The sequence below is a fragment of the Lolium rigidum genome, chromosome 7 (genome assembly GCF_022539505.1).
Source record: "Lolium rigidum isolate FL_2022 chromosome 7, APGP_CSIRO_Lrig_0.1, whole genome shotgun sequence".
Lineage (NCBI taxonomy): Eukaryota > Viridiplantae > Streptophyta > Magnoliopsida > Poales > Poaceae > Lolium > Lolium rigidum.
Genome location: NC_061514.1, coordinates 307,621,734 through 307,642,362, shown reverse-complemented (window position 1 = coordinate 307,642,362; position 20,629 = coordinate 307,621,734). Strand labels below are relative to the sequence as shown.

General features: G+C 43.7%; 1 protein-coding gene and 1 pseudogene across 1 annotated transcript; both read right to left on the bottom strand.

The window, feature by feature from the left end:
- Positions 1-342: 342 nt before the first annotated feature.
- Positions 343-9,024, bottom strand: LOC124673131 (annotated as a pseudogene).
- A 9,184-nt stretch (positions 9,025-18,208) lies between these two features.
- Positions 18,209-20,629, bottom strand: LOC124670532 (alcohol dehydrogenase 3-like). Its single transcript, XM_047207014.1, has 9 exons — positions 20,596-20,629; positions 20,340-20,476; positions 20,201-20,247; positions 19,270-19,595; positions 19,095-19,177; positions 18,941-19,016; positions 18,790-18,851; positions 18,592-18,687; positions 18,209-18,487 (listed from the first exon to the last, which is right to left on the bottom strand). The coding sequence occupies exons 1-9, from the start codon at positions 20,627-20,629 to the stop codon at positions 18,209-18,211; spliced, it is 1,140 nt and encodes a 379-aa protein (XP_047062970.1).

Below are 20,629 nucleotides of genomic sequence, written 5' to 3'. Positions count from 1 at the left end.
CGCCGGTGGGTTTTGGCGATCAACAGATAGATATTGAAGCAACAAAGCCACTTCCTTCCAAACAACTCTCAAATTCCAGTATCCAGGCTGCTACAATGTAGCACTCTTGCCTACGCACATGATCGTACAAGTTTATTGATAAATAAGAACGCACTGCCACGAAAAACTAACATTCCATGATTAAAACAAGCTATAGGATAGATGATCAAACCACCTAGTTAGGTTGCCCGGCATGAAGGAACCATTCCAGGATTGTCTTATTGAAATTGAAACGGTCGTAGCTCCTAGGCTATCGAGAAGTAACAGTTGGACATCTCAACTGAGAAGGATACGTGGTTGTCTTTACCCATCAAGGCGAATGGCTAATCGACGGTTGCCTGGACGAGAGAAAACAACCTGCATATATATATGCAGTGCACGTCAGTCAGGCATCACAATCAGTACCTGGACTAATTTGATGACTTCCATTTGTCTGGAAATGACATAGGTAAATTTGTATATACAGAGAGCATACATACGCACCTGGTAATCTCCAAGTGCTTGTGACTTGAAACAAGCCGCAGAGAATATGAGGTAGTACTCCCATATACGGATGAACCTCTCATCAAAGCCTAGAGCCAGAACTTGACTGCAAGAAGAAAGAAAAAACTAACTGAGCAATCAACGGTAGCAATATACGTGTATATAATCGTCGCAACAATTTACTTGCTTAATGAGCATGCTAGTCTTGCTCAACTGTAACAGTGAATGAACAAATTTCCTTGCAGTATTCTTCTATGTATAGTGAATGACAAGCGAATACTTACTTTTTGTTGGCCATGAAGTTGTCCCTCCAGCGCATCAGAGTTGTGTAGTAATGGCATCCAATACTCTCGACATGCTCCATGCTACATGCATGGTGCGCAACAAGATCATGGAGAGGGTTTAATCAATTAATCGACCGAGATCAATCCATAACCATGGAGTACCTAACCAATCAAGCGTCAATCGAGTGATTAAAAAGTACATACCTGAACCTCGATGATGTGGTCATGGCAGACATTACATGGCCCAAAGAAGGAAGGCAACCGCCAGGGAATATGTATTCTTTTATGAAGTCCGGCCTTCTTCTGATTGACTCGTAACGTTCATCTGGAACTGAGATAAACTGAAGAGACATGTATGTATTTGCACATAGGGTGAGTTCATGATCGATCATGTAAACCTAATTAAGGTGTTGCTCGGACAGAAAGGAGTATCTTTTGTTGACAATCATATTTGTCCTGCAGAACTAACCTGGACAACCAATATGCCATCTTCAGCCAAGCGAGATTCGCAGCAGGCGAAAAATTCGTCCATGTATTCATGGCCAACATGTTCGATCATACCGCTGATTGACAGAAGAGGAATACGTACATAATATAAGTATAACGGCATGCATAGGTACTGTCGAAGTCACAACACATTCTTTTTTTTTTTTTTGCCGGGGAAGTCACAACACATTCGTAACAGTAACAATGCTTACCAGCTTATGATTGCGTCATACTTGCAAGGTGGTATGTGACGGTAGTCACACAGCAGAAAAGTTATGTGCTCCTAAAAATTAATAACATCAACGTCAACACAAACTAAATCTAGTTAATGGTGAAATTGGGCCATGCTTGCCCCTATGAAATGCCATATTTACCCTCACATCTTTATATGAGTACAAGAAATGGAGGCCTGGAGGATAAAAAGGCTAAAATACTCACACTGCACTTTCTCAATGCAATTACTGCTGAACTATTAAAATGAACAGGAATTGCGTAAATAAGGGAGTAGCATAGAAACCAACCTCTAAGCCAGCTTGTCTTACTTTTTTCTCAGCGTATTTAAGCTGCTATTCAGACAAAGTGATTCCGGTGTATTTGCAGCCAGTTTGCTTAACCACTTGTATGGCTAAACTACCCCAGCCGCTACCGATATCAAGAACATGATGCCCCCTCTCAACTTTAGCCTTTGGATAAATGTGTATTTTGCAAGAATGAAGTACCATCAGGTCATGTTCACAACCTTATCTAACAAGTAATAAATCCAATGACACAATTTCTAGAGATACGTTAGTATTACCTTGGTGATTAGAAGGTTAAGTTTACGTTGCTGGGCTGCTTCTAAGCTTTCGTTCTCCGTCTAACCATTTAATTTTAGTCCATGAATTAATAAAACCACTCTACAAAATTTAGAAGCGGGGAACAAAATCACAAGATTTGCAAACCTTGAAAATTGCGCAAGAGTAAGTCATCGTTTTATCCAGGAAAAGCGAGAAAAAATCGTTACTCTGCATATATATACAAGATGACAGGACTGTTAGTACTATTTGATTTTTTTTATTATAGATGCACGTAAAGTAATGAATGATAACAAATATTTTTGAAAAGATTTGGAATACTAAAAGTCTCAACTCAATAAGATTTGCATAATTCTCGTATTACAAATTGACCTAAGCAGCTAGTTATCTTAATCCTGATGGAATGTAATAACAAAAGAAGAGACATGAGTATTGACAAGATCATAGTGCAGAGAGATGTTTCGACGAGTTTGTGTCGCGGTATTCTTCCTCAAGACGTGGCGCAAAAAGTATTTAGCATATGCCAGTTTAGCTATTACATGCACGGGTGTCAAACCCCTGCAAACCAAAAAAAGTTTTTATACAAGATTAGCCACAGACACATAGATTCTTAGGTACTACTTCATTTTGATCAAACAATTCAAAGAAATTTAGTGGATAATTGAAGGTTTCAGAACCCTTTTCTTTGAATGCCGCGGTTCCTACGCGCATCTCTGTTAGCAATGAGAATCTGCAAAGAATGGATCATGAATTTGATCTGAAATGAACAAGAACTAGCTCTACCAATAAGCTCAAGGAATCTGGTATAGTTTTACCAGGATAAGATTCAGAAGGTCTTCTCTCTTGTCATGAAGAGAGAAACATCCATCAATATAGGATTCTGCCAAGCCAATGTTTCCTTGTGTTGCAAGCTGAAAGTCGTGAGAGAGCCCGGATAAACACATGCAGTTCAAATGAGAAGGTTGGATAAAGCAATTGCAGTGGAGTATATTAGAAATTACGAATCACGCATGGACACAAGGCCCATCATAAAAATCACAAAATGCATGCATAGGCAGAAAAAGAGAAGGGAAGATAACCTTCCAATAAAACAAGGGGTCATGAACTCGAATGACAGATTTTACAGGGCATTTGTCGCAAGCTTTCCCAAAGCTGAACACACTACCTCCTTCTTCGACCAATCTGCACAAAAACTACTATGGTGAAAAATAGTCATAATACCGCATCAAAAAATAATCATAATTAGACGCCGCTTAGTATATCGACTCATACAAGGACTCACATCAAGTTACCAATGGATATGTATTGGTCTAAAAATCTTGCACAGAGAAAGCGTGCCCCAGTCTCGGTCCATGATGGAACCATCTGCTTTGGGTTCAGCAGAAGCTCACATTTCTTTCCAAGCAAGCCTTGAGCTGCTGCTTTCCCAGACTGCATCGATTCAATATGTGCAACGCAAAAAGATCTCACATAACTATTTCATGAAATAGTAATTCTGAATTGTACGATTGAGACTAAAAGTATATATGTGAGGGTAATGTATACACCCCCTGTGGATGAATAAAGGAGAAGCTTGGTAATCTAGTCTATGCGAGACATTTCTGAAAGAGAAAATGAACACTCTGTGCATGAAAATACCTTCAACCCATCTTCATGGAAGCCATGACCTGTGATCCAAGGTGAAGGGATATTTTAGACCTAATGTTCCTTAGACCTAAATTTAATAATGTAGTAAAAGTCTATCGTACATCTACATGCAAGTTGCACCAAAACAATATCCACAAAATGAAATGAACATCTTCATGGAACAAGTTACCTTGATATGCCCCGCAGAACCATATTCCTCTCTTTCCCTGGATCTGATCAAACTGAAGATAAGCCTTCGCAGCAGCCACAGATGGAATAGGAAGGTTTGTATGACATTTAAGCAATACGTGATCCGGAACACAAGGGGGATTGAGTGTCACCAGGAAAGGCCTCACAGATTCAATTTTCTAAAAGTGCAGAAATAAAGAACAAACATACCACAATTAATAAATAAGTGATGGATTCATACTGCTGGAGGGGTTTAGGCTCCTTCCGTCAAGAAATATGTCATCAATAGAATTAATTCATCCCATACATATGAAAATGACAAAGTTTACCTGAATATGGTTTAGCCAGTAAGTAACAGCAAACCCCCTGCTAGTTGTACCTAGGAAATTCCAGGCGCTCCATGCCGACGTGTTTTGGGGCATCAAACTTTGATCGCAGTGGAGGTATATGTCCCTGAAACATAAACAATTAGTAGATCAGATAAAAATTTATTGATGTGTTGTTTTAACATTAGTAGGCATGCATGCTTCACCTGTGGAGATACTGACATGCACCTAGAATCTTCAGTTCGTAATGTGTGGCTTCAGCTCCAAGTACTTTGAGAGCATTAGGTGCATGGACTCCAAGGATGACACTGTCGTATGTTTCCTCTGAACCATCATTCTCCAGGACTCTGTAGCGAGCTGCCAATGCAAAGGTATTGTTTCAGTTACTTGATCAATAGTAATATGGTAGCATTGCTTGTCTTCGTACGGACAATCAACATACGTGTACGTACCTCCATCAAAACTTGAAACAGATTTGACCCGACAACTGGTTTTAATTTGACAACCCATGCGCTCCAATTCTCCTTTTATCTGCTAATACGAAATTGTTAAGTCCCTGCATTTTGAGGCCAGCTGATAGATCGCTATACGCACCTTGTTCACATAGGACACTGAACTGGGCTTGGCAGTGGGCAACTGGGAGTGACGAAACAGCTGAGAGAGTGCAGCAACTTAATCACCAAATTAAATTTCAAATGCACAAAGTCGATGAATTAAACATGTAAATGCGATGCAGCCAAAGTAGCTAGCAAGGCACCTGAAGAAGATCATGGTTACGGAAAAATGACAGCACGGAGAAAGCCGAGAGGCTCAAAACACCTTGTGATGAACATGACCAACTGCCTGCGCAGATTGGAATCTGCACCAAATATATATTATTTGTGTCATAAACTTAAAACTGCGTAAACAGGGATGACGCAGTCTGCTTGTGTACTCACAAACAGTTTTACAAACTAATAATTACCAGGCACCAGCCTTACAAGCCATCCATGCATGTTGGTGGGAAAGCTAATTTTACTTTTAATAATTTGAATATTCCAGGTAAAAAAAATTCACCTAAACTTTTTATACTTATTTGGAAATTGTAGTTTCTCTTCACAGTTTTACGTAACTGTTCAAAAAACATGAAAACAAAAATTAAAACAGAAATGTCTTAATGCGAGATTTTTCCAAAATGAAGGGTACACCAAAAAATGCCATAAGAAAGCAAATTAGAAGCAATACAAGATAAGCCTCTTGGAACAATAGAGAATATCCATGCGACTGAATGAACTGCCCCAACGTCTCGTCACGGTCCAGATCAGGGTTATGCTCATGGTACTCCAGGTACCTTCATTCCAAAGATGGATAAATTGTTACCGTATATGAACACAAGGCATATATATGTCCAGCTACGAAACTTGAAAACCGAGGGACTGAACTTCTTACGTCAGAGCATCCTTCTTGAACTTGACTATCTCATAGAACATGCGCCAAAAACTGGTTTTCAATATGTTGGTCTTTTGCGCCAAGAGGCTTGATACACCGTTTCCATTGCCCCATTCGCATCCTCTGCTGTTCCCGTCCGATTGTGCACTCACCGAGAAAGACATGTCGGATCTCTCCATCTCCACCCCGAGCCCTTCTAACCATTCCATCATGTGGGGATATGTCACCTGCATTTGACCGATGCATATGGCACAACAAAAATATTAGCGAGGAACACATAATATTACTCCATATTATAATTTAGGTTTACAAAGATCTTCCATGTTCAATCAGGGGTTAGGAAGTCTTATAAATATATATTAATAAGTGTAAATAAAAAATATCAATCAGGATTAAAACCATGCACGTATATTAATCGTATGGCTTTTGCTTCAATATCCTTCCTTTTTAAACTTTGGCCCTCTATGAACGACCAGGATCTCCGATACCCCTTCATGGGCTAACTTATCCCTTACGGTTTAGTAATTAAGAGGGAAAGGAAGAGGACACCGAAGCACAAAAATTAAATAAAGCCAACATGTACAACTACAACTGCATTGCAAACTGTAAGCGTCATTGTGACGTAGGCTTTTTACCATCGCGGCACTGACCACTTAATTTGTCATTAGAGATGATTCTAAGCTGATTTGCAAGTGGGTATGTTTTTGTAGACGGTCTCCCCCTTTCGCTCTCTCCATAGTTTAGAAATTAGACCATTGTCAACAGTGTGGCGGAACTAGGCATAAATTGTTGGGCGGGCCAATACATAGAGAAGATAGGTAAAATGGACTATATTTTCTTCAAAACGGAGACAACGCTCTGCATCGATTGATGCATGCGGCTCTTTATTTCCTTATTTCATGAGTTTAAGTCTTACAAAGTATTACATCATGCCTCATGGGTCACACAGGATCGATACATGTACCAACCATCTAAAAAGAAAAAGAACTATTATTAGGTTAGATTTTACAAGTATATCTGCTAAAATAGTGTGAGTTGAGCGGGTCATGAGCTCATGGCCTGGTTTTGCCCCAACCTAGGTCTGCGAGTGATTTTCAGCCTTAAACTCATGGAGGATGAATCGCCCTTGTTTTCTTCATTTATTATGCTATGTCCCGTCATTTGCCTTGACAGTCAGGGCGCGTACAATGGGGTGATGTTAGTTTTCTTTTAGAGTTGTCACGTCAGGTTTTTGCTTAGTTGAAGGAGAGAGAATGAAGAGAGAGAAGATTGTCTTCCCTTAGCTAAGGGATCATCTCTTAGGAAATAAGGGAAGACTATTTTCTCCATTGTATCACATATGTCTTCCCTTAGCAACAAATTTCCTATCAAAATTTAATTATTCATATTATTTGCTAGAGATGGCTGTAAGAGATAATGCATTGTATGACTTATATCTAATACCTTCCTAGGTGATGTGGAGAGTAAGGGAAGGCATGACTTCTCTACCATTGTACATGCCCTCACAACTGGTTGGCCAGGAAAAGGGGAATATCTGATTTTCCTTTTATAGAAACCAGAGTACTACTACATATAGGCATGTTGGTGCTTTTACTACCTGTCGGTGCATTTAATTTTTTTACCACAAGTAGGCGCAACCTTACAAGTGACACCAGGCGACAGGGACCAATGAATGCATGGATAAACTGTGACACCACCTAGCCTGCTCCCCGTCACAGCGACACTATTTTGCCGTGTAGTACTTGACCAACTCCACAAAATTTTGTTCGTCAGATAGCAGGGACCATAGGCTCCTTTGTTGAGGGCTAGAACTAATCTTGTTATTGGTCTTAAGTTTATGTGAGTAGTATATATCATGTGTTAATTGTTTTTATTTTATGTGTCATGCTTGCGGTAGAGTACACCTATAGAGGAATGTTCATTTCTGTACATGTAATTCTAAGTTGCATCAACGGGATTAATGGCAATGGGCTATAAAAGAAGATTAAATAATAACAAGATAAATGTTACTCCATCCGTCTCGGTTTAACAGACACGCACGCAATTTAAGATAAACTTTGACCATTGATTTGGTCAATAAAATATAAATTTTATGTCTATAAAATATATATCATTAGATGCGTATGCAAAAAAGTTTTCCAATGATATAATTTTTGTGACATATATTTTATAATCTAGTGACCAAAATAATGATCAAAGTAATTTCTTAAACTACGTGTGCGCTGTTAAACTGAGACGGAGGAAGTATTGTTAAAACTAGTCTTATTAGGGCATCTTCAATGGTAGGCGCCTGTTCAGACGCTTAAGTGAAAAAATATCCAGAAATTAATCCTAGCGGCTATGCATGAGACTAGATCAGCAACGGTAATAAACTGTAAACTCTAGACGCTTATTTCACCAACCAACTTAGCCCGCTTTTTATGCGGCACAAGGCCAAAGCTCACAGAGCGCCGGCGCAAAGTTTTGCATCGATGCTTGAAAATAAGCGCTCACTAACTGGGATTACACGCCGCAACTATCGATCGGCCGGGTGGAAAATCGTGGCGCCTCTAAACAAGCGTCTCTAGATACGTACAAACACGAGGAACAACACAACACGGGTCATACGGGCCTGTACAGGGCTGTACGGCTGACGGTGGACCTACACTGAAATTACGATCGTGTCCCCGCTTACGAACATGTATGGAAAGATCTTCACCATTGTTGTGTTTGACGCGTCCAAAAAATTTCTGGTGGTGGAGCACCCAGCAGAAGTACACGCAAAGCTAGCAGTGTTAGTTGCCAGCCTAGCTAGGTAGTAGTAGGAGTGATACACAGGGTACACGAGGATGACCTAGCTATTAGACATAATGAGATCGGCCAAGTCGTGTGTGGCCATGTGATTGCTATGACCGTTTTTTGTACTCTGTTAGTGGAGTCATTAGTGGATCAACCAGTTGTGGGCTTGACCACATGTGTGTGCTCGTGCATTAGTTATAGGCTTGAAACCAGGTTGTTTATTGGACGAGAGCGAAGAAGCGAAAAAATGTGCAAAACGAGTTTATGCAGCGTTCTTCTCCAGTGTGTGCGTGTTCATCGTCTTCTACCTTGGGCAAGGCCTAGGCAGACCATCATTAGTTCATTACATATGTCCGCACTCGGAGCAAGAAGCTACATATGCCATGTACCGACCTGGTTGAAGCTCAGGAAGCCGAGGTCGAGTTGGACGCTTCCGGCGGCGCCGTCGCTGACGGCCACCGTCCTGGCATGGCCTCCGAGGCGCTCCTCCTCCTCGTACAGGGTCACACGCACACCGCCTCCGCTCGTGGCAAGCAGCTCGTGCGCCGCCGCCAGCCCACTTACCCCGCCGCCCACCACCGCCACTCTCATTCTGCTCTGCTCGCTCTCTCTCTGCGCTCTCGCTTTGCTCTCGATGTTCTCTGCTAGCTCTGCTCTCTCGCCCTGCCCCTTCTATTTAACATGGCGTGGACGAGGGCTGCGTCACAACTCACATAGTGTCTCCGTTTCAACTTGCATCACGTCTCATTACATAAATAAACAAATGCCGACGTACTAGGATCTAGGGCACATCAGACATCTTTGCGAATACTAGAGCCATCAGAAATGATTGCTTCTACTTAATCGTAGGGGGTATGGAAATATCACAAACAATGAATGTTAAACCAGTCGTACGCGTTAAACTCATTTCGCACATATTTGAGTTTAAAACTACGCGTTGCTTCTTGCAAGTATACCACACGAGTTTTTACACTGCACAATTTAGCAGTATCATCAGAACCATGTAGCAAATGTATGCCCAATTGTACCAGTAACCCATAACTAAAAGTTGCATGCATATATAGTACCAAATCTCAGTTATATTTGGTTGCAGTTCTGTTTTATCATATGTATACATCCATTTGTGACATAGTTTCATTTGGTAGCTATACAAATGAGAAAGATACACAAAAGAACATACCATTCAACTTTTCTTGGTTAAATCTACAAAAATCGTGTGCAATAGGAGACCATCGCACATGATTTATGAAGTACTAGACACCCCGTAGGCGTTACTCCGTCGTTGCTCCGTTTTAGATTTTTCCTTTTTTGTTTGTTTAAACTATGTTAACTATGTATTTTGATCAATGAAAAAATCAAAAAAAGTATGTCGGGTCGCTGGGGGCACCCAAGACGCAAACAAACAATCAGAGCTGGAATAGCAATTTCACGTCCGTGATCTAACACAAACAAACGCACGTGGTCACCATGCCAGGTTAGCCGGTGGAGATGCCATTGTGAACTCCAGTTTCATGGAAGCCAAGTGATTCCTTTATAATCCAAAAACATATATGCTCAACGATTGAATGCTCGACCTACACGCGCTCCCTTGAATGCTCTACAATTGGGGTCCCTGATTCTAGCTGAGATCGATCGAGAATACTGTAAGCATCTACCAAATCCGTACTGTAGACGGACCAGGTACGTGTTTATTACTTTATTGGGCTTTTACGAGGACTCTCGATCTGTCTACTTGTTCATATCCAACCATGTGCGGCTGCACTAGATTTTGTATGTACAGCACAGCAGGCGAGTGAAGGCGCGTACTGACCACTTGCATCGGCATGCGCTTCATCACTCGCAACAGTGCAGTGTAGTCATTTGTGCAGCAGTGTCCCAGTGGGTATGGTTGGCCCGGCAAGTGGTGACCTACTCTACAGAACCCTCTCTGCATTTGGCTAGGGTTGGAATTTTTCTACTGTTGCTAAGGTCAGAAAAGATGTTACTCCTGAGTTATGACAAATCTAGCACTTTTCACAGATTTGAGCCACCTCCCATCCCTCTTCAAAACTATTTTCGAATCTGGTCTCTCTGGGTTCAGCGCCAACAAAACAAGGGGCGTGGCAACCAACATGTCAAGTTGAGTTCCATGCACTTTGGCGCCAGGTAGTTTTTTCGAGAATACACCCTAGTTCCACTTCTTCACCGATCTCTCCCGCAATCTTTTTTCCCCACTCCTCATCCAAGTGAAGAGCTACCCGAGATCATCGAAACCCACCACACAAACCCTAACTGGCAAAACCGATCTACGAACACCAAGGGCGGGTAGAGGCGTCAGGCCTCCCCTTCGGGATTAGAGATTGAAGAAGAGGAAAACAGCTTCTAAAGGGAACTGGAAGGCACCGATGAATTTCGTTGGAACTTACATCCCTTCGTAAGTTCATTATACAATGCGATTATACATCTTGATATTCCAGTCGATAATAACAAGAAAATTTGGAAGATGAAAGTACCACTTAAAACTAAGGTTTTTTGTTGGTACTTACATCGAGGGGTGATCCTAACCAAAGATAATCTTGTTAAACATAATTGGCATGGAAGCAGACAGTGCGTTCTGTCAACACGATGAGAAAATAAAACACTTATTCTTCCAATGCCGCTTTGCCAGGTCTATATGGTCATGCATCCAAGTAGCTTCAGATCTGCATCCTCTGACTAGTGTAGCCAATATCTTTGGGAATTGGCTTCATGGTATCGATCACAGGTTTAGAACGCTTATTAGGGTGGGAGCGTTTGCCGTTGTATGGTCGCTTTGGCTGTGTAGAAATGATAAAGTTTTTAATGATAGGAATTGTTCCATCTTACAGGTCATCTACAGATGTACCGATACTCTTCGTTCGTGGTCTGCTCTACAGAAAGTGGCGAATCGCGACCTGTTTATGAAAGTCTGTACACGGTTGGAGACTACGGTGAGGGATACTTTTTTCCAACATGGGTGGCAGCATAATCTACGGATCAAGCCGCCTCTGGCTACCTAGGCGTTTGCACAGTTTCTCATCATTGATATGCACAACGCCTTTTTTTTATCCTTTTAGAACTATTGGTTTCTCAGACTTGGACGGCTGTATGCATCTTGGTTATGCAGAGGCCGGGTGTAATTGCTTTTTATGAGTAATAAAGCGCCCATTATAAAAAAGGGAACCGGAAGGTGTATCAATTACATAAAAGGGTGCTAAAAAGACAAAGTGCATGCTGCCCACAAGGAGGGGGCAGCTCCTCATAAAAGCCTACTCTTCTAACTGCCACAGTAACTCTCTATGCTCCGGAAATGAAAAGGCGTTTTCGCAAAGCAACTTGGCCAAACGCCACCTATCATACTCCTCCTTGATCTTCTCTCCAAAAGCCGCATGTGATGCCACCGCACCGTTGAAGACCACACCATTCCGGTGCCTCCACATGCACCAGAAGACAAGTATGATCATTGTCCACATGTCTCGTGTGTGTGACTTAGGGCAGGAGCGAGACAACTACCACCACTCCACTAGGTCTGCCACATTTTGGAGCCAGCCAGCCTTGCCCTAGTGCCAGACCTGATGCGCCACCACATAACCAAGGAGTAGGTGCTGCAAGGTATCCAGCTCCTGACCGTAGAGTGGGCAGGCCGCTGGGCATGGGAGACCCCGGTGCTGCAACCTGTCAGCCGTCCAATAGTGGTTCGGCGAGGCCAGCCAAACAAAGAACTTACAGTTGTACGGCGCCCGCGCCCGCGATCGCCAGATCTCGTCAGTGATGGGTGAATTTATCGAGACAACGAAGAAAGCTTCGTACGCTGGAGGAATATCATCCATCAGCACACCAACTCCACACAAGCACATCGTCCCGCTCCGGGACTAGGGCAACGATAGCTAGCCTGTGCTGAACTCCGCCAGAGCCCCCTCCTCCATATCCGGCCCACAGTATCTGAGCCACTACCGAGTCAACCCCTCTTTAGCTGAGCCAAGCAGTGAAAACTTTCATTTTTGGAAAAGAGGAGCAGCTCCCTCGTCCTCTCTTCATAAGCAAACTAGGGTAGCATAGGTCCGTATAGAGTCAAAGTGTTAATTTTTCGCGACAACCTTTGTGGACCCACAGTTTTAAACTTCGGTGCCGAGGTTCGTCTAAGGTTACTTATGACCCTAATTCATCCATCCGGGTCCATCCTAAATTGATTCACCCATTTTGTGGTCCTCTTTTCTAGCATGCAGTCCACCGTTCATATGTTTCTATTTGGTATCCATAGCTTCCCTCTCCTCCTGCTTGCGACTCCACACCAACCATCATCCCATACACCATGTGTTGGCTTCTTGGGACGCAGAGGCTTCAGCCGAAGAAAAAGCAGCCACTGACGCTCTTATTGCGCGCATCCAAGAACTTCAGAACACAGATGGGGCAGAATTGTCGGGTGTGCAGATTATTGCTCACTTCCTACGCATCGGAATTCAGCCTCTCCAAGCTCCAAAAAATCCCATGTGGATGTATTCGGGTGCTGAAGATTCTGAGAGGGTCTCTGCCGAGGTTCCCTTGAAGGACTTGGAGAAGCTTGTCCGCCACTTCACTTCGTTGAGGAAGAATCATGAAGTCCCTTCTTCCTGCCGTGCGGAGCCATTCAGTGGCGGCCACGCTCTTCCCGAAGTAAGTAATTTCCTTCGAGTTGTATTTATGACTTTTGACCACCTATTTTTATTTCGTGTTTTGATAACTTTATTTTTCCTCATCGTACTTTTTTCCTGCAGAAACACCAGATTCTTTACTCTCTCCCTCCTCTGCCTGAACATGGTGAAGTGGATGAGCGAGCCGTTCACAAAAAACTGCGGGTTCCTCTGACAAAGACTCGGAATCTGAGCAGCCTTCTGAATCTACTAAATCCGTTTCTCCTCCTCCTGCTGCTTCTCCAGGAAGCGCAAGAGGAAAAGAGACAATAAAGAAGAAGATTCCGGCGCGTCCAAATTCGCCGAACCAGCCGCTGAAGAATCTTCTCCCGAAGATCAGGAAAACTTTGACCCCTACGCCATGACTGGTGCCGTTAGCTCGTAAGTTGTTCTTTTTGTTTCTTCCTATCTTCTTTCCTTTGATTTTCTTATACTTATCTTGCTGCTATATTGGCAGAGCTGACGAAAAAGAGATGGAGCACGAAACTTATGGGCCTGCTAACACGAGCACCTCCAACACGTTGGTTCTCTCTGAGGATCAGCGTGCTATACCAGAAGCATGGCCTCCACCGCAAGTTGATCCAGAAGCGGCGACTCCGGTGCCCAGCCCCCGAGCACCAAGGCCGAAGAAAGCTAAAACCGGGGCTGCTGGTGAACGGGAACTTGCTACTGGGAGCACGTTGATTCCTCTCCTTGAGGATGTAAGTTTTCCTTCCCTAGTTGTCACCTTTTAACTCGAAATATTTTGTATTTCTTGGAACTATATATATTTTCTTATCGACTTTCCTGCAGTCCTTGATGAAGAAGCTGGTCGACTTAGGTTCCCATTTCAACCGGTTCCGTGACGAAGCCGCAACTTTGAGAGGTGAAGTTTTAATTCTTTTTTGCATCTTGTGTGTTTCCTATCTTGTTTTTACAACTTTTCTTACCTTTTTCTTCCAGAGGCGCTACGTCGTGCTGAGGAACGCGCCGATGATCTGGAGGCCCAGCTCAAAGCCAGTGAAGAAGCTCGCAAGAGGGCTGAGAATGATGCTTCCTGTGTCGAGGATCTGCGCCGAAGACTTCAAGCCGCTGAAGACGCTTTGAGCAACAAGGAGACCAAGCAGGTCGAGCGCGAGAATAATATAAACACGTGCCTCGAGACGCAATCTCGAAGATTCTCAAGTACTACTATCTTTCCTTTTGTCCTTCCGCTTTTCTTTGTGCTGTCATTTATCTTTTGGTGTTGACGAAGTCACGCTTTTCCTCAGCAGGGAAAATGGGTGAGCAGTACACTTTGAGCCAAAAATCAGACGACTGTCTCCTGGACACTCTCGATATTCTTGAGCTGAACTGCGACCTGGCGTGCAAGTGCTTAACTTCTGCACGAGATGCGTTGAAGCGCGTCTTCCCCCACTTCTCCCCGAGGGATACTCAACCCGAGATTTTGTCACAGCTTGCCCATCATTTTCTGGCAGAAGATGATCCAGCTTTGGCATGTCGTCAAGCTAGCTTGAAGATTGGAGTCGAAGGGACCATCGCTCTAGTGGCGGCCACCGGCCAGGAGGTCGACTAGGTAAAAGCTGCTGCTCCCCAGGATTTGAATGCTAAGAAGTGGAAGGCCGTCGTGAAGGGCGCCAAGCTTTACTCGAAGAAGCTTATCTCCTTCCTCGACCCGAAGTCTTTGGCCTCTGCTAGTACTGCCAAAACGGAGGTCAAGTAGACCAATTTGTACTTCATTTGTTTTTCTTTTTTTGTAGATAGTGTGGTCTTTTGTTGGCCCCCATCTCTTGTGTAGGCTTTTTATAAGCCGTATTTTGTAAAGACTCGTTCATGTAATGTACTCTGAATATGAATGAAAAACGCGTCTTGCCGAATGATTGATGTCGATATATTTTCTTGTTTTTCAGTTAATTTTTAACAACTATTCTGGTGCTGGTCCTTCTGACGTTTCTATTGCTACTTCACACTCTGCGAGAGTTTCTGGCCACGTCTCTTTGGATGTTTCCTCGTGTCCTGGTCCGATCCAGAAAGAACTTGCTGAATTACGCCAACAACTACGGTCGATGAAAAAACAAACCAAACTTGCTCCAGAACAATTGCGAAAATCTTCGGATCGGGAACAGGAAGCTCTTCGTCAGACGAAAGAATCTTTTGAACTGAGAGAAATTGCGACTGCCAATACTGCTTCATCTTCTCGACGCAAAAATGCAAGCCAGGATATGGCTGGTATGTGCTTCGTATTCTGGTACCTCCTTTATGTGGATGTGTTTATCTCTTTGTCATGTTGTTGTCTTCTCTCGTCCCTTCTAGGTGCATTTGTTGATGCTGCTGCCGAAGAATAGAGGGTGAATTCGCGAGTTGACAATCTTCTTCGCCTTGCCAGAGCCAATGATATTGACTTTTGGGCAGATAAAACTCGGTGTCGCCGTATTATTCTGTTCCAAGACCGCGCTATCCAAGTTCGGAATTTTCTTGACTTCTACAATAGTACTTTGGCCATGGTTTACAATTCCATGTTTCCTCGCAATCCTCCACTTGAGAATCTTACCGAGCTTATGGGAAAATTCAGAGATGTGCGTGACATTCATGACTTTGTGAAGGCTCAGATTGGTGGCTGGCGCGAAGCTAGCTTTGATTTTCATGCGCATCTGCAACTTTAAGTTGGATCTTGACAAGCTTGTTGATCATGTTTTCCTGAGGCTGTCGAGGACGAGGATAACCATTGATCGACACAACGTAGCTGCAGCACCTGTTGCCGAAAGAATAATTGATGAACTTCTTCGAGTCGATGCTACTTTCTTTCAAGAATACTGATACGATGATTCCACTGGAGAGATACTTTCTGCCAGGGAGCACATAGTTAAGTTGATATAGACTCTCCTTGTATTCCTCATGTGCGCGAGATTTTGACTAAGGCGCAATTTGATGTATATGTATGTTTCATATGCTTTGTCTAGCCTTTGTATAAATACTTTTCCGTTGTGCCATGTTGTCATGGCTTTGTTATGAGATGTTGTGAGACCAAGACCTGTACAAATTCAAAATAAATTCTCGTTTATATTGTCATTTTGCTCTTAGCCCCCGAGTATCTTGGGGAGATGTAGGAGAACTATTTTTTCGCGAGGTTTTCATAAAACCATGGCGTGTATATTGCCAGTTATGTTGAAATCGATTATGTTGTAATTTTGCGAGACCGTAACGTGGTCGTGGATTCGATTCCCACAGACGGCGCCAATTTGAGATCTGGATAATTGCTCGGGGCAGTTTGAGTTGCATTCGATAATTTGAGACCTAAAGTACTAGATTAGGCCCCGGATTGTCACCGGGGCTGTTCTTGCAGCGGCGGAGGGTTTTTCCGCGCCGACGACTCCTACGCGACGATGAGCGCGGCCACCTCGAACACCGCCACCTCGAACGCCGCCACCTCTGCCGAGCTCCCGTAGGCTACAGGCGGCCCGTCTGCGTCGTCGCCGTCTTTGCCGTTGTCGTGCGGGGGTAGCGCCGGCAGCGGCGGGCTGCACGAGCCGGCGGGAGTTGCCTCGGCTTGTCCTTCTTGGCGCGCCTCCTCTAGCGCTGCCCGGCGCGCGAAAGCACTCGGCCACCTCCGTGCCGACCGCTTCCAAGCGCCGTCGGAGCGCGCCCGCCTCGCGCGGTCCGCCTCCGAACGTACATCCGGCGGATGCGGTGGTTGCTTCCCACCGCCGATTCGGCCCCTCCCCTACCTACGTGTCTTAAGCGCCCCATTGCGGACGAAGGGGTGTGGCGGAAGCGGCGTAGCGGCATCAGAGGCGGCGAAATGGCTCGCCGGAGAGGAGGCAGGTGGCGGTGGAGGGAGTGAAAGCGGCGGAGGGGAGTAGGGTTTGGAAACCGAACTCCCCTCCGCGGCCCCTTTTAATACAGGTGGCCGCCGAGTTTCTCGGGCCCCCGAACTCGTTTTGCGGGCCAGGCCGCGAGTTCGGGCTCCATTCTGACCGACTCGGTCTGAACCCGTATTTCTGCCGGGCTTTTTCGGTTTCGGCCGCTTTTACAGGCTCTGTTCGAGTTGCTCTTAGCACCGGGAGTTGGCTGTCATCTCTTGCTGGGAACTCCTCATTCTGTAACAATACCTATAACCGCTGAATCTGGTGAATAAAGAGCTTGACAGGTTGTCTCAAAAAAAAAGGGAAGCTCAAAAAAAAAGTACAAGGAAAAGGGAAGAATTTCAAAATCCTTTATTGATACACATGCTCATTATGAAATACAAAATGAAATAAAAGAAATAAAAATGTCAAATTATATATATTCTATTAGAGCTTGTTCGGCAACCAGCATTTTATTTCATTTGGAAGAAATAAAATACTCCCTCCAATCAAAATTAGTTCACTCCACTTTATCTAAATACGGATGTACCTAGATGCATTTGTTGACCCATACGTCCGTATCTAGATAAAATGGAGTCAAAATATTTGGATCGAAGAGGGTAAAATAATATTGATGAAACCATTTCATTTGGAAAATCCACATAAATGACAAATAAATTATTTGATTCCATCCCCAAATGATGGGAGCCAAACTACTGTATGTGATCTTACGTGAATAAACAGAATAAATCAGTGACTCTGAAATGCTACAAATACCCTCTTGCTTTGCAAGGCCTCGGACCTATCCCGCTATGACACTCCGACAAGAGAGATGTGTGCTTCGATTCAGTCGTCTGACAAAACAGAGCACCCTAAGCCATTGACATGCAAACAGCAGGCAAGGCCTTCAAACATCTTTCGCTCACAGAAAAAAGGCTTTCTGCAAACAAGAAACAAAGAGAAAAGAGAAGAACTGATTTGCAGTGGAGGAGTAGAATGTGATATTAACACGGAAACTACAAGTTATTATTATTATTATTGTGTACAATGGTAGTAATTTACACGCTAACTAGAAGCAGCGGACATCACAGTGAAAACAAAGACCAAAGCTGGAACACAAAACACATAGCTGTTCGTTCTCAGTGATCACAGAGATGAACATCACATGCTTATCTCACGACTAGTACATAATTAAACAATGGAAAATATTTTTTTAAAAAATCTTTTATGTTTCTCAAGCAGCAAATCCTGACAGCCGCGATGGAAATGACCAAGAAGAGGCGATGTTTACTCCTCCATCCTCATGACGCAACGCAGTCCCTCCCCCTTGAGCATGAGGTCGAACGCCGTGTTGATTTGCGAAAAGGGCACACTGTGAGTGATGAACTTCTCCAGCTCCAACTCCTTCCTCATATACATCTCGACGACTTCTGGGAGGTCAGTACGCGGTTTGTAGTTGCCGAAGAAGGTTCCCTTTAGTGTCTTCTCGCTGAGAAAGTTCATCGGCTGGGTCTTGAACACTGCGTCCTTGTGAGGGACGCCCACCAGCACGGCTACACCCCACCCCTGCACCCGACAGATTTCATGATTCAGTTCAACATAGAATAGAAATGGCTCACAATGATCATCGGCGTAAAGCTTATTTGTAGGTGCATTGAGAAGTATATTACATCACTAACGCATTCGAAGGCGGAAATCATGGCATTGATGTTGCCAGTACACTCGACGGCACTGTCAACTCCACCATTGGTCATCTCCACAAGCACCTGGAGATCAGCATTGATCAGTGAGTTTTTTGTGGCACAAGCTTGTCTATGTCTATGCCATGATAAAAAGGGAGAAATGTTTACTGATGGAAAAGAACAAACCTCTTGCACGGGTTTGGTGTGGTCTTTTGGGTTCACAAAGTCGGTGCATCCAAATTTCTTAGCTGAAAATTGATGGACTTGTTAGGTTTGGTGCGCTATCCAAATTTTTTTTACTAAGACGACCTCGTGTTTCCGTGAGAAAGGATTGTACCTTGTTCATATTTTGCAGGGTTCAAGTCCACACCAATGATCCTTGATGCCCCAGCCATCTTGGCCCCTTCCATGGCCTAATCATGTGAATAAAAACATACATCAGTTGGTCAATGATATGTTGTGGAAGATACTGATCACATAGTGTCACTTACAGCAAGTCCCACCGCTCCAAGACCAAAAATTGCGACCGTTGAACCCTTCTTCGGCTTCGCAACATTTAGTGTCGCACCAAGTCCTGAAAAAAAAAAACACATTTCAGTAACTATTTCAGGCATCCTGTACATACTAACTCAATTGGAATCAGTTGCTTCAGTAGCCATGTCTTACCAGTTGAGATACCACAGCTGAGAACACAAACTTTGTCAAGGGGCGCCTCTGGGTTGATCTTCGCGAGACACCCAACATGGATCACGGTGTACTCACTAAAGGTGGAGGTCCCAACGAAATGGAAGATCGGTTTCCCATTGATCGTGAAGCGGGACTGTCCGTCACCGATCATCACGCCACGATCCACGTTGATTCTTAGAAGGTCACACAGGTTGCTCTCCTCTGACTTGCAGTGGGCACACTCCTTGCACTCACCAGTGAAGACCGGGAGGACATGGTCACCCGGCACCAGCTCAGTCACACCCTCTCCGACGCTCTCAACAATGCTGTGAGGAAGACATTATTTGTGGGAAGTGTTATTACAAAAGTTAAACTATGAAGAGCAAGCAAAATTTTCATCGGAATGCAAAAAAAGAGTCCATTTATATAGCTTCGTTGAACACTTCAGCGGGGTATTTTTTCTTTTAGCTGTGTGTATCCATGATATCTCGACTCGCTTGAGACATTATGTTGTTGCAGAGGGCGGATGTAATTGATATCTACTTAATATTATTAATATATTCCCTTTATAAGAAAAAAGTGATACTATCTAGGAAATTAGTGTGTCAAAATATGTCACAAATTAATAATGCAGTCACATGATGACGTTGTCGGAATAATTTAACTGAGTAATTAGGAGAAAAGACAAAACACTTTATGAGAGCTTGTGTCATATGGATGTCGTTGTCCTAGTATTTTTCTTAGTCTAATCCCATGTTACTAATATATGGACACTTGCTCAATCTAATAGACTAACAAATCAGGACTCAGGATGACTATAATTAGTTGCTTGGGTGAATAAACTAGTATAATTTAGAATCAAGATTCCACCAAGCAACCAAACTGCGACAAAATAAGATAATGGACAGCCAGGCAGTATTGTGATGCATACCCTCCAGCTTCATGGCCTAAGATCCTAGGGAAAACCGGAGTTTGCCCCTGCAGAAACCAAAGCAGAACATCACCATGTTAGTCAACGTCACGATTACCCGATTGAAAACCACGAAACTATGAGAGACATTTATGGGCACCTTGGCTTCCCAGAAGTAGACGTCGGTGTGGCAGAGAGCGGTGTAGAGGATTTTGACGCGGACTTCCATGGCCTGCGGCGGCGCCACTTCCACTTCCTCGATCACCAGCGGCTTCCCGGCCTCCCATGCCACTGCCGCTGCAGTCACCGAAGAACAAAACCAATTAGGCCTACATTACTCCCAAGTCCCAACAATTCCAGATTTTCTTCCGACACTAATCAAACTGATGTAACTAGATGGTATTTCAAGGACGTACCTCTGCACTTGATCACCTTCCCAGCGGTCGCCAT

Excerpts from the sequence above, each read along its gene's own strand:
- LOC124670532 (XM_047207014.1), bottom strand. The coding sequence starts at position 20,629 with ATGGCGACCGCTGGGAAGGTGATCAAGTGCAGAG. Across the intron at positions 18,852-18,940 it reads CCCTGCAAAATATGAACAAG|CTAAGAAATTTGGATGCACC; the intron begins GTACAATCCTTT and ends ATCAATTTTCAG. Across the intron at positions 18,688-18,789 it reads ACACCAAACCCGTGCAAGAG|GTGCTTGTGGAGATGACCAA; the intron begins GTTTGTTCTTTT and ends GCTGATCTCCAG.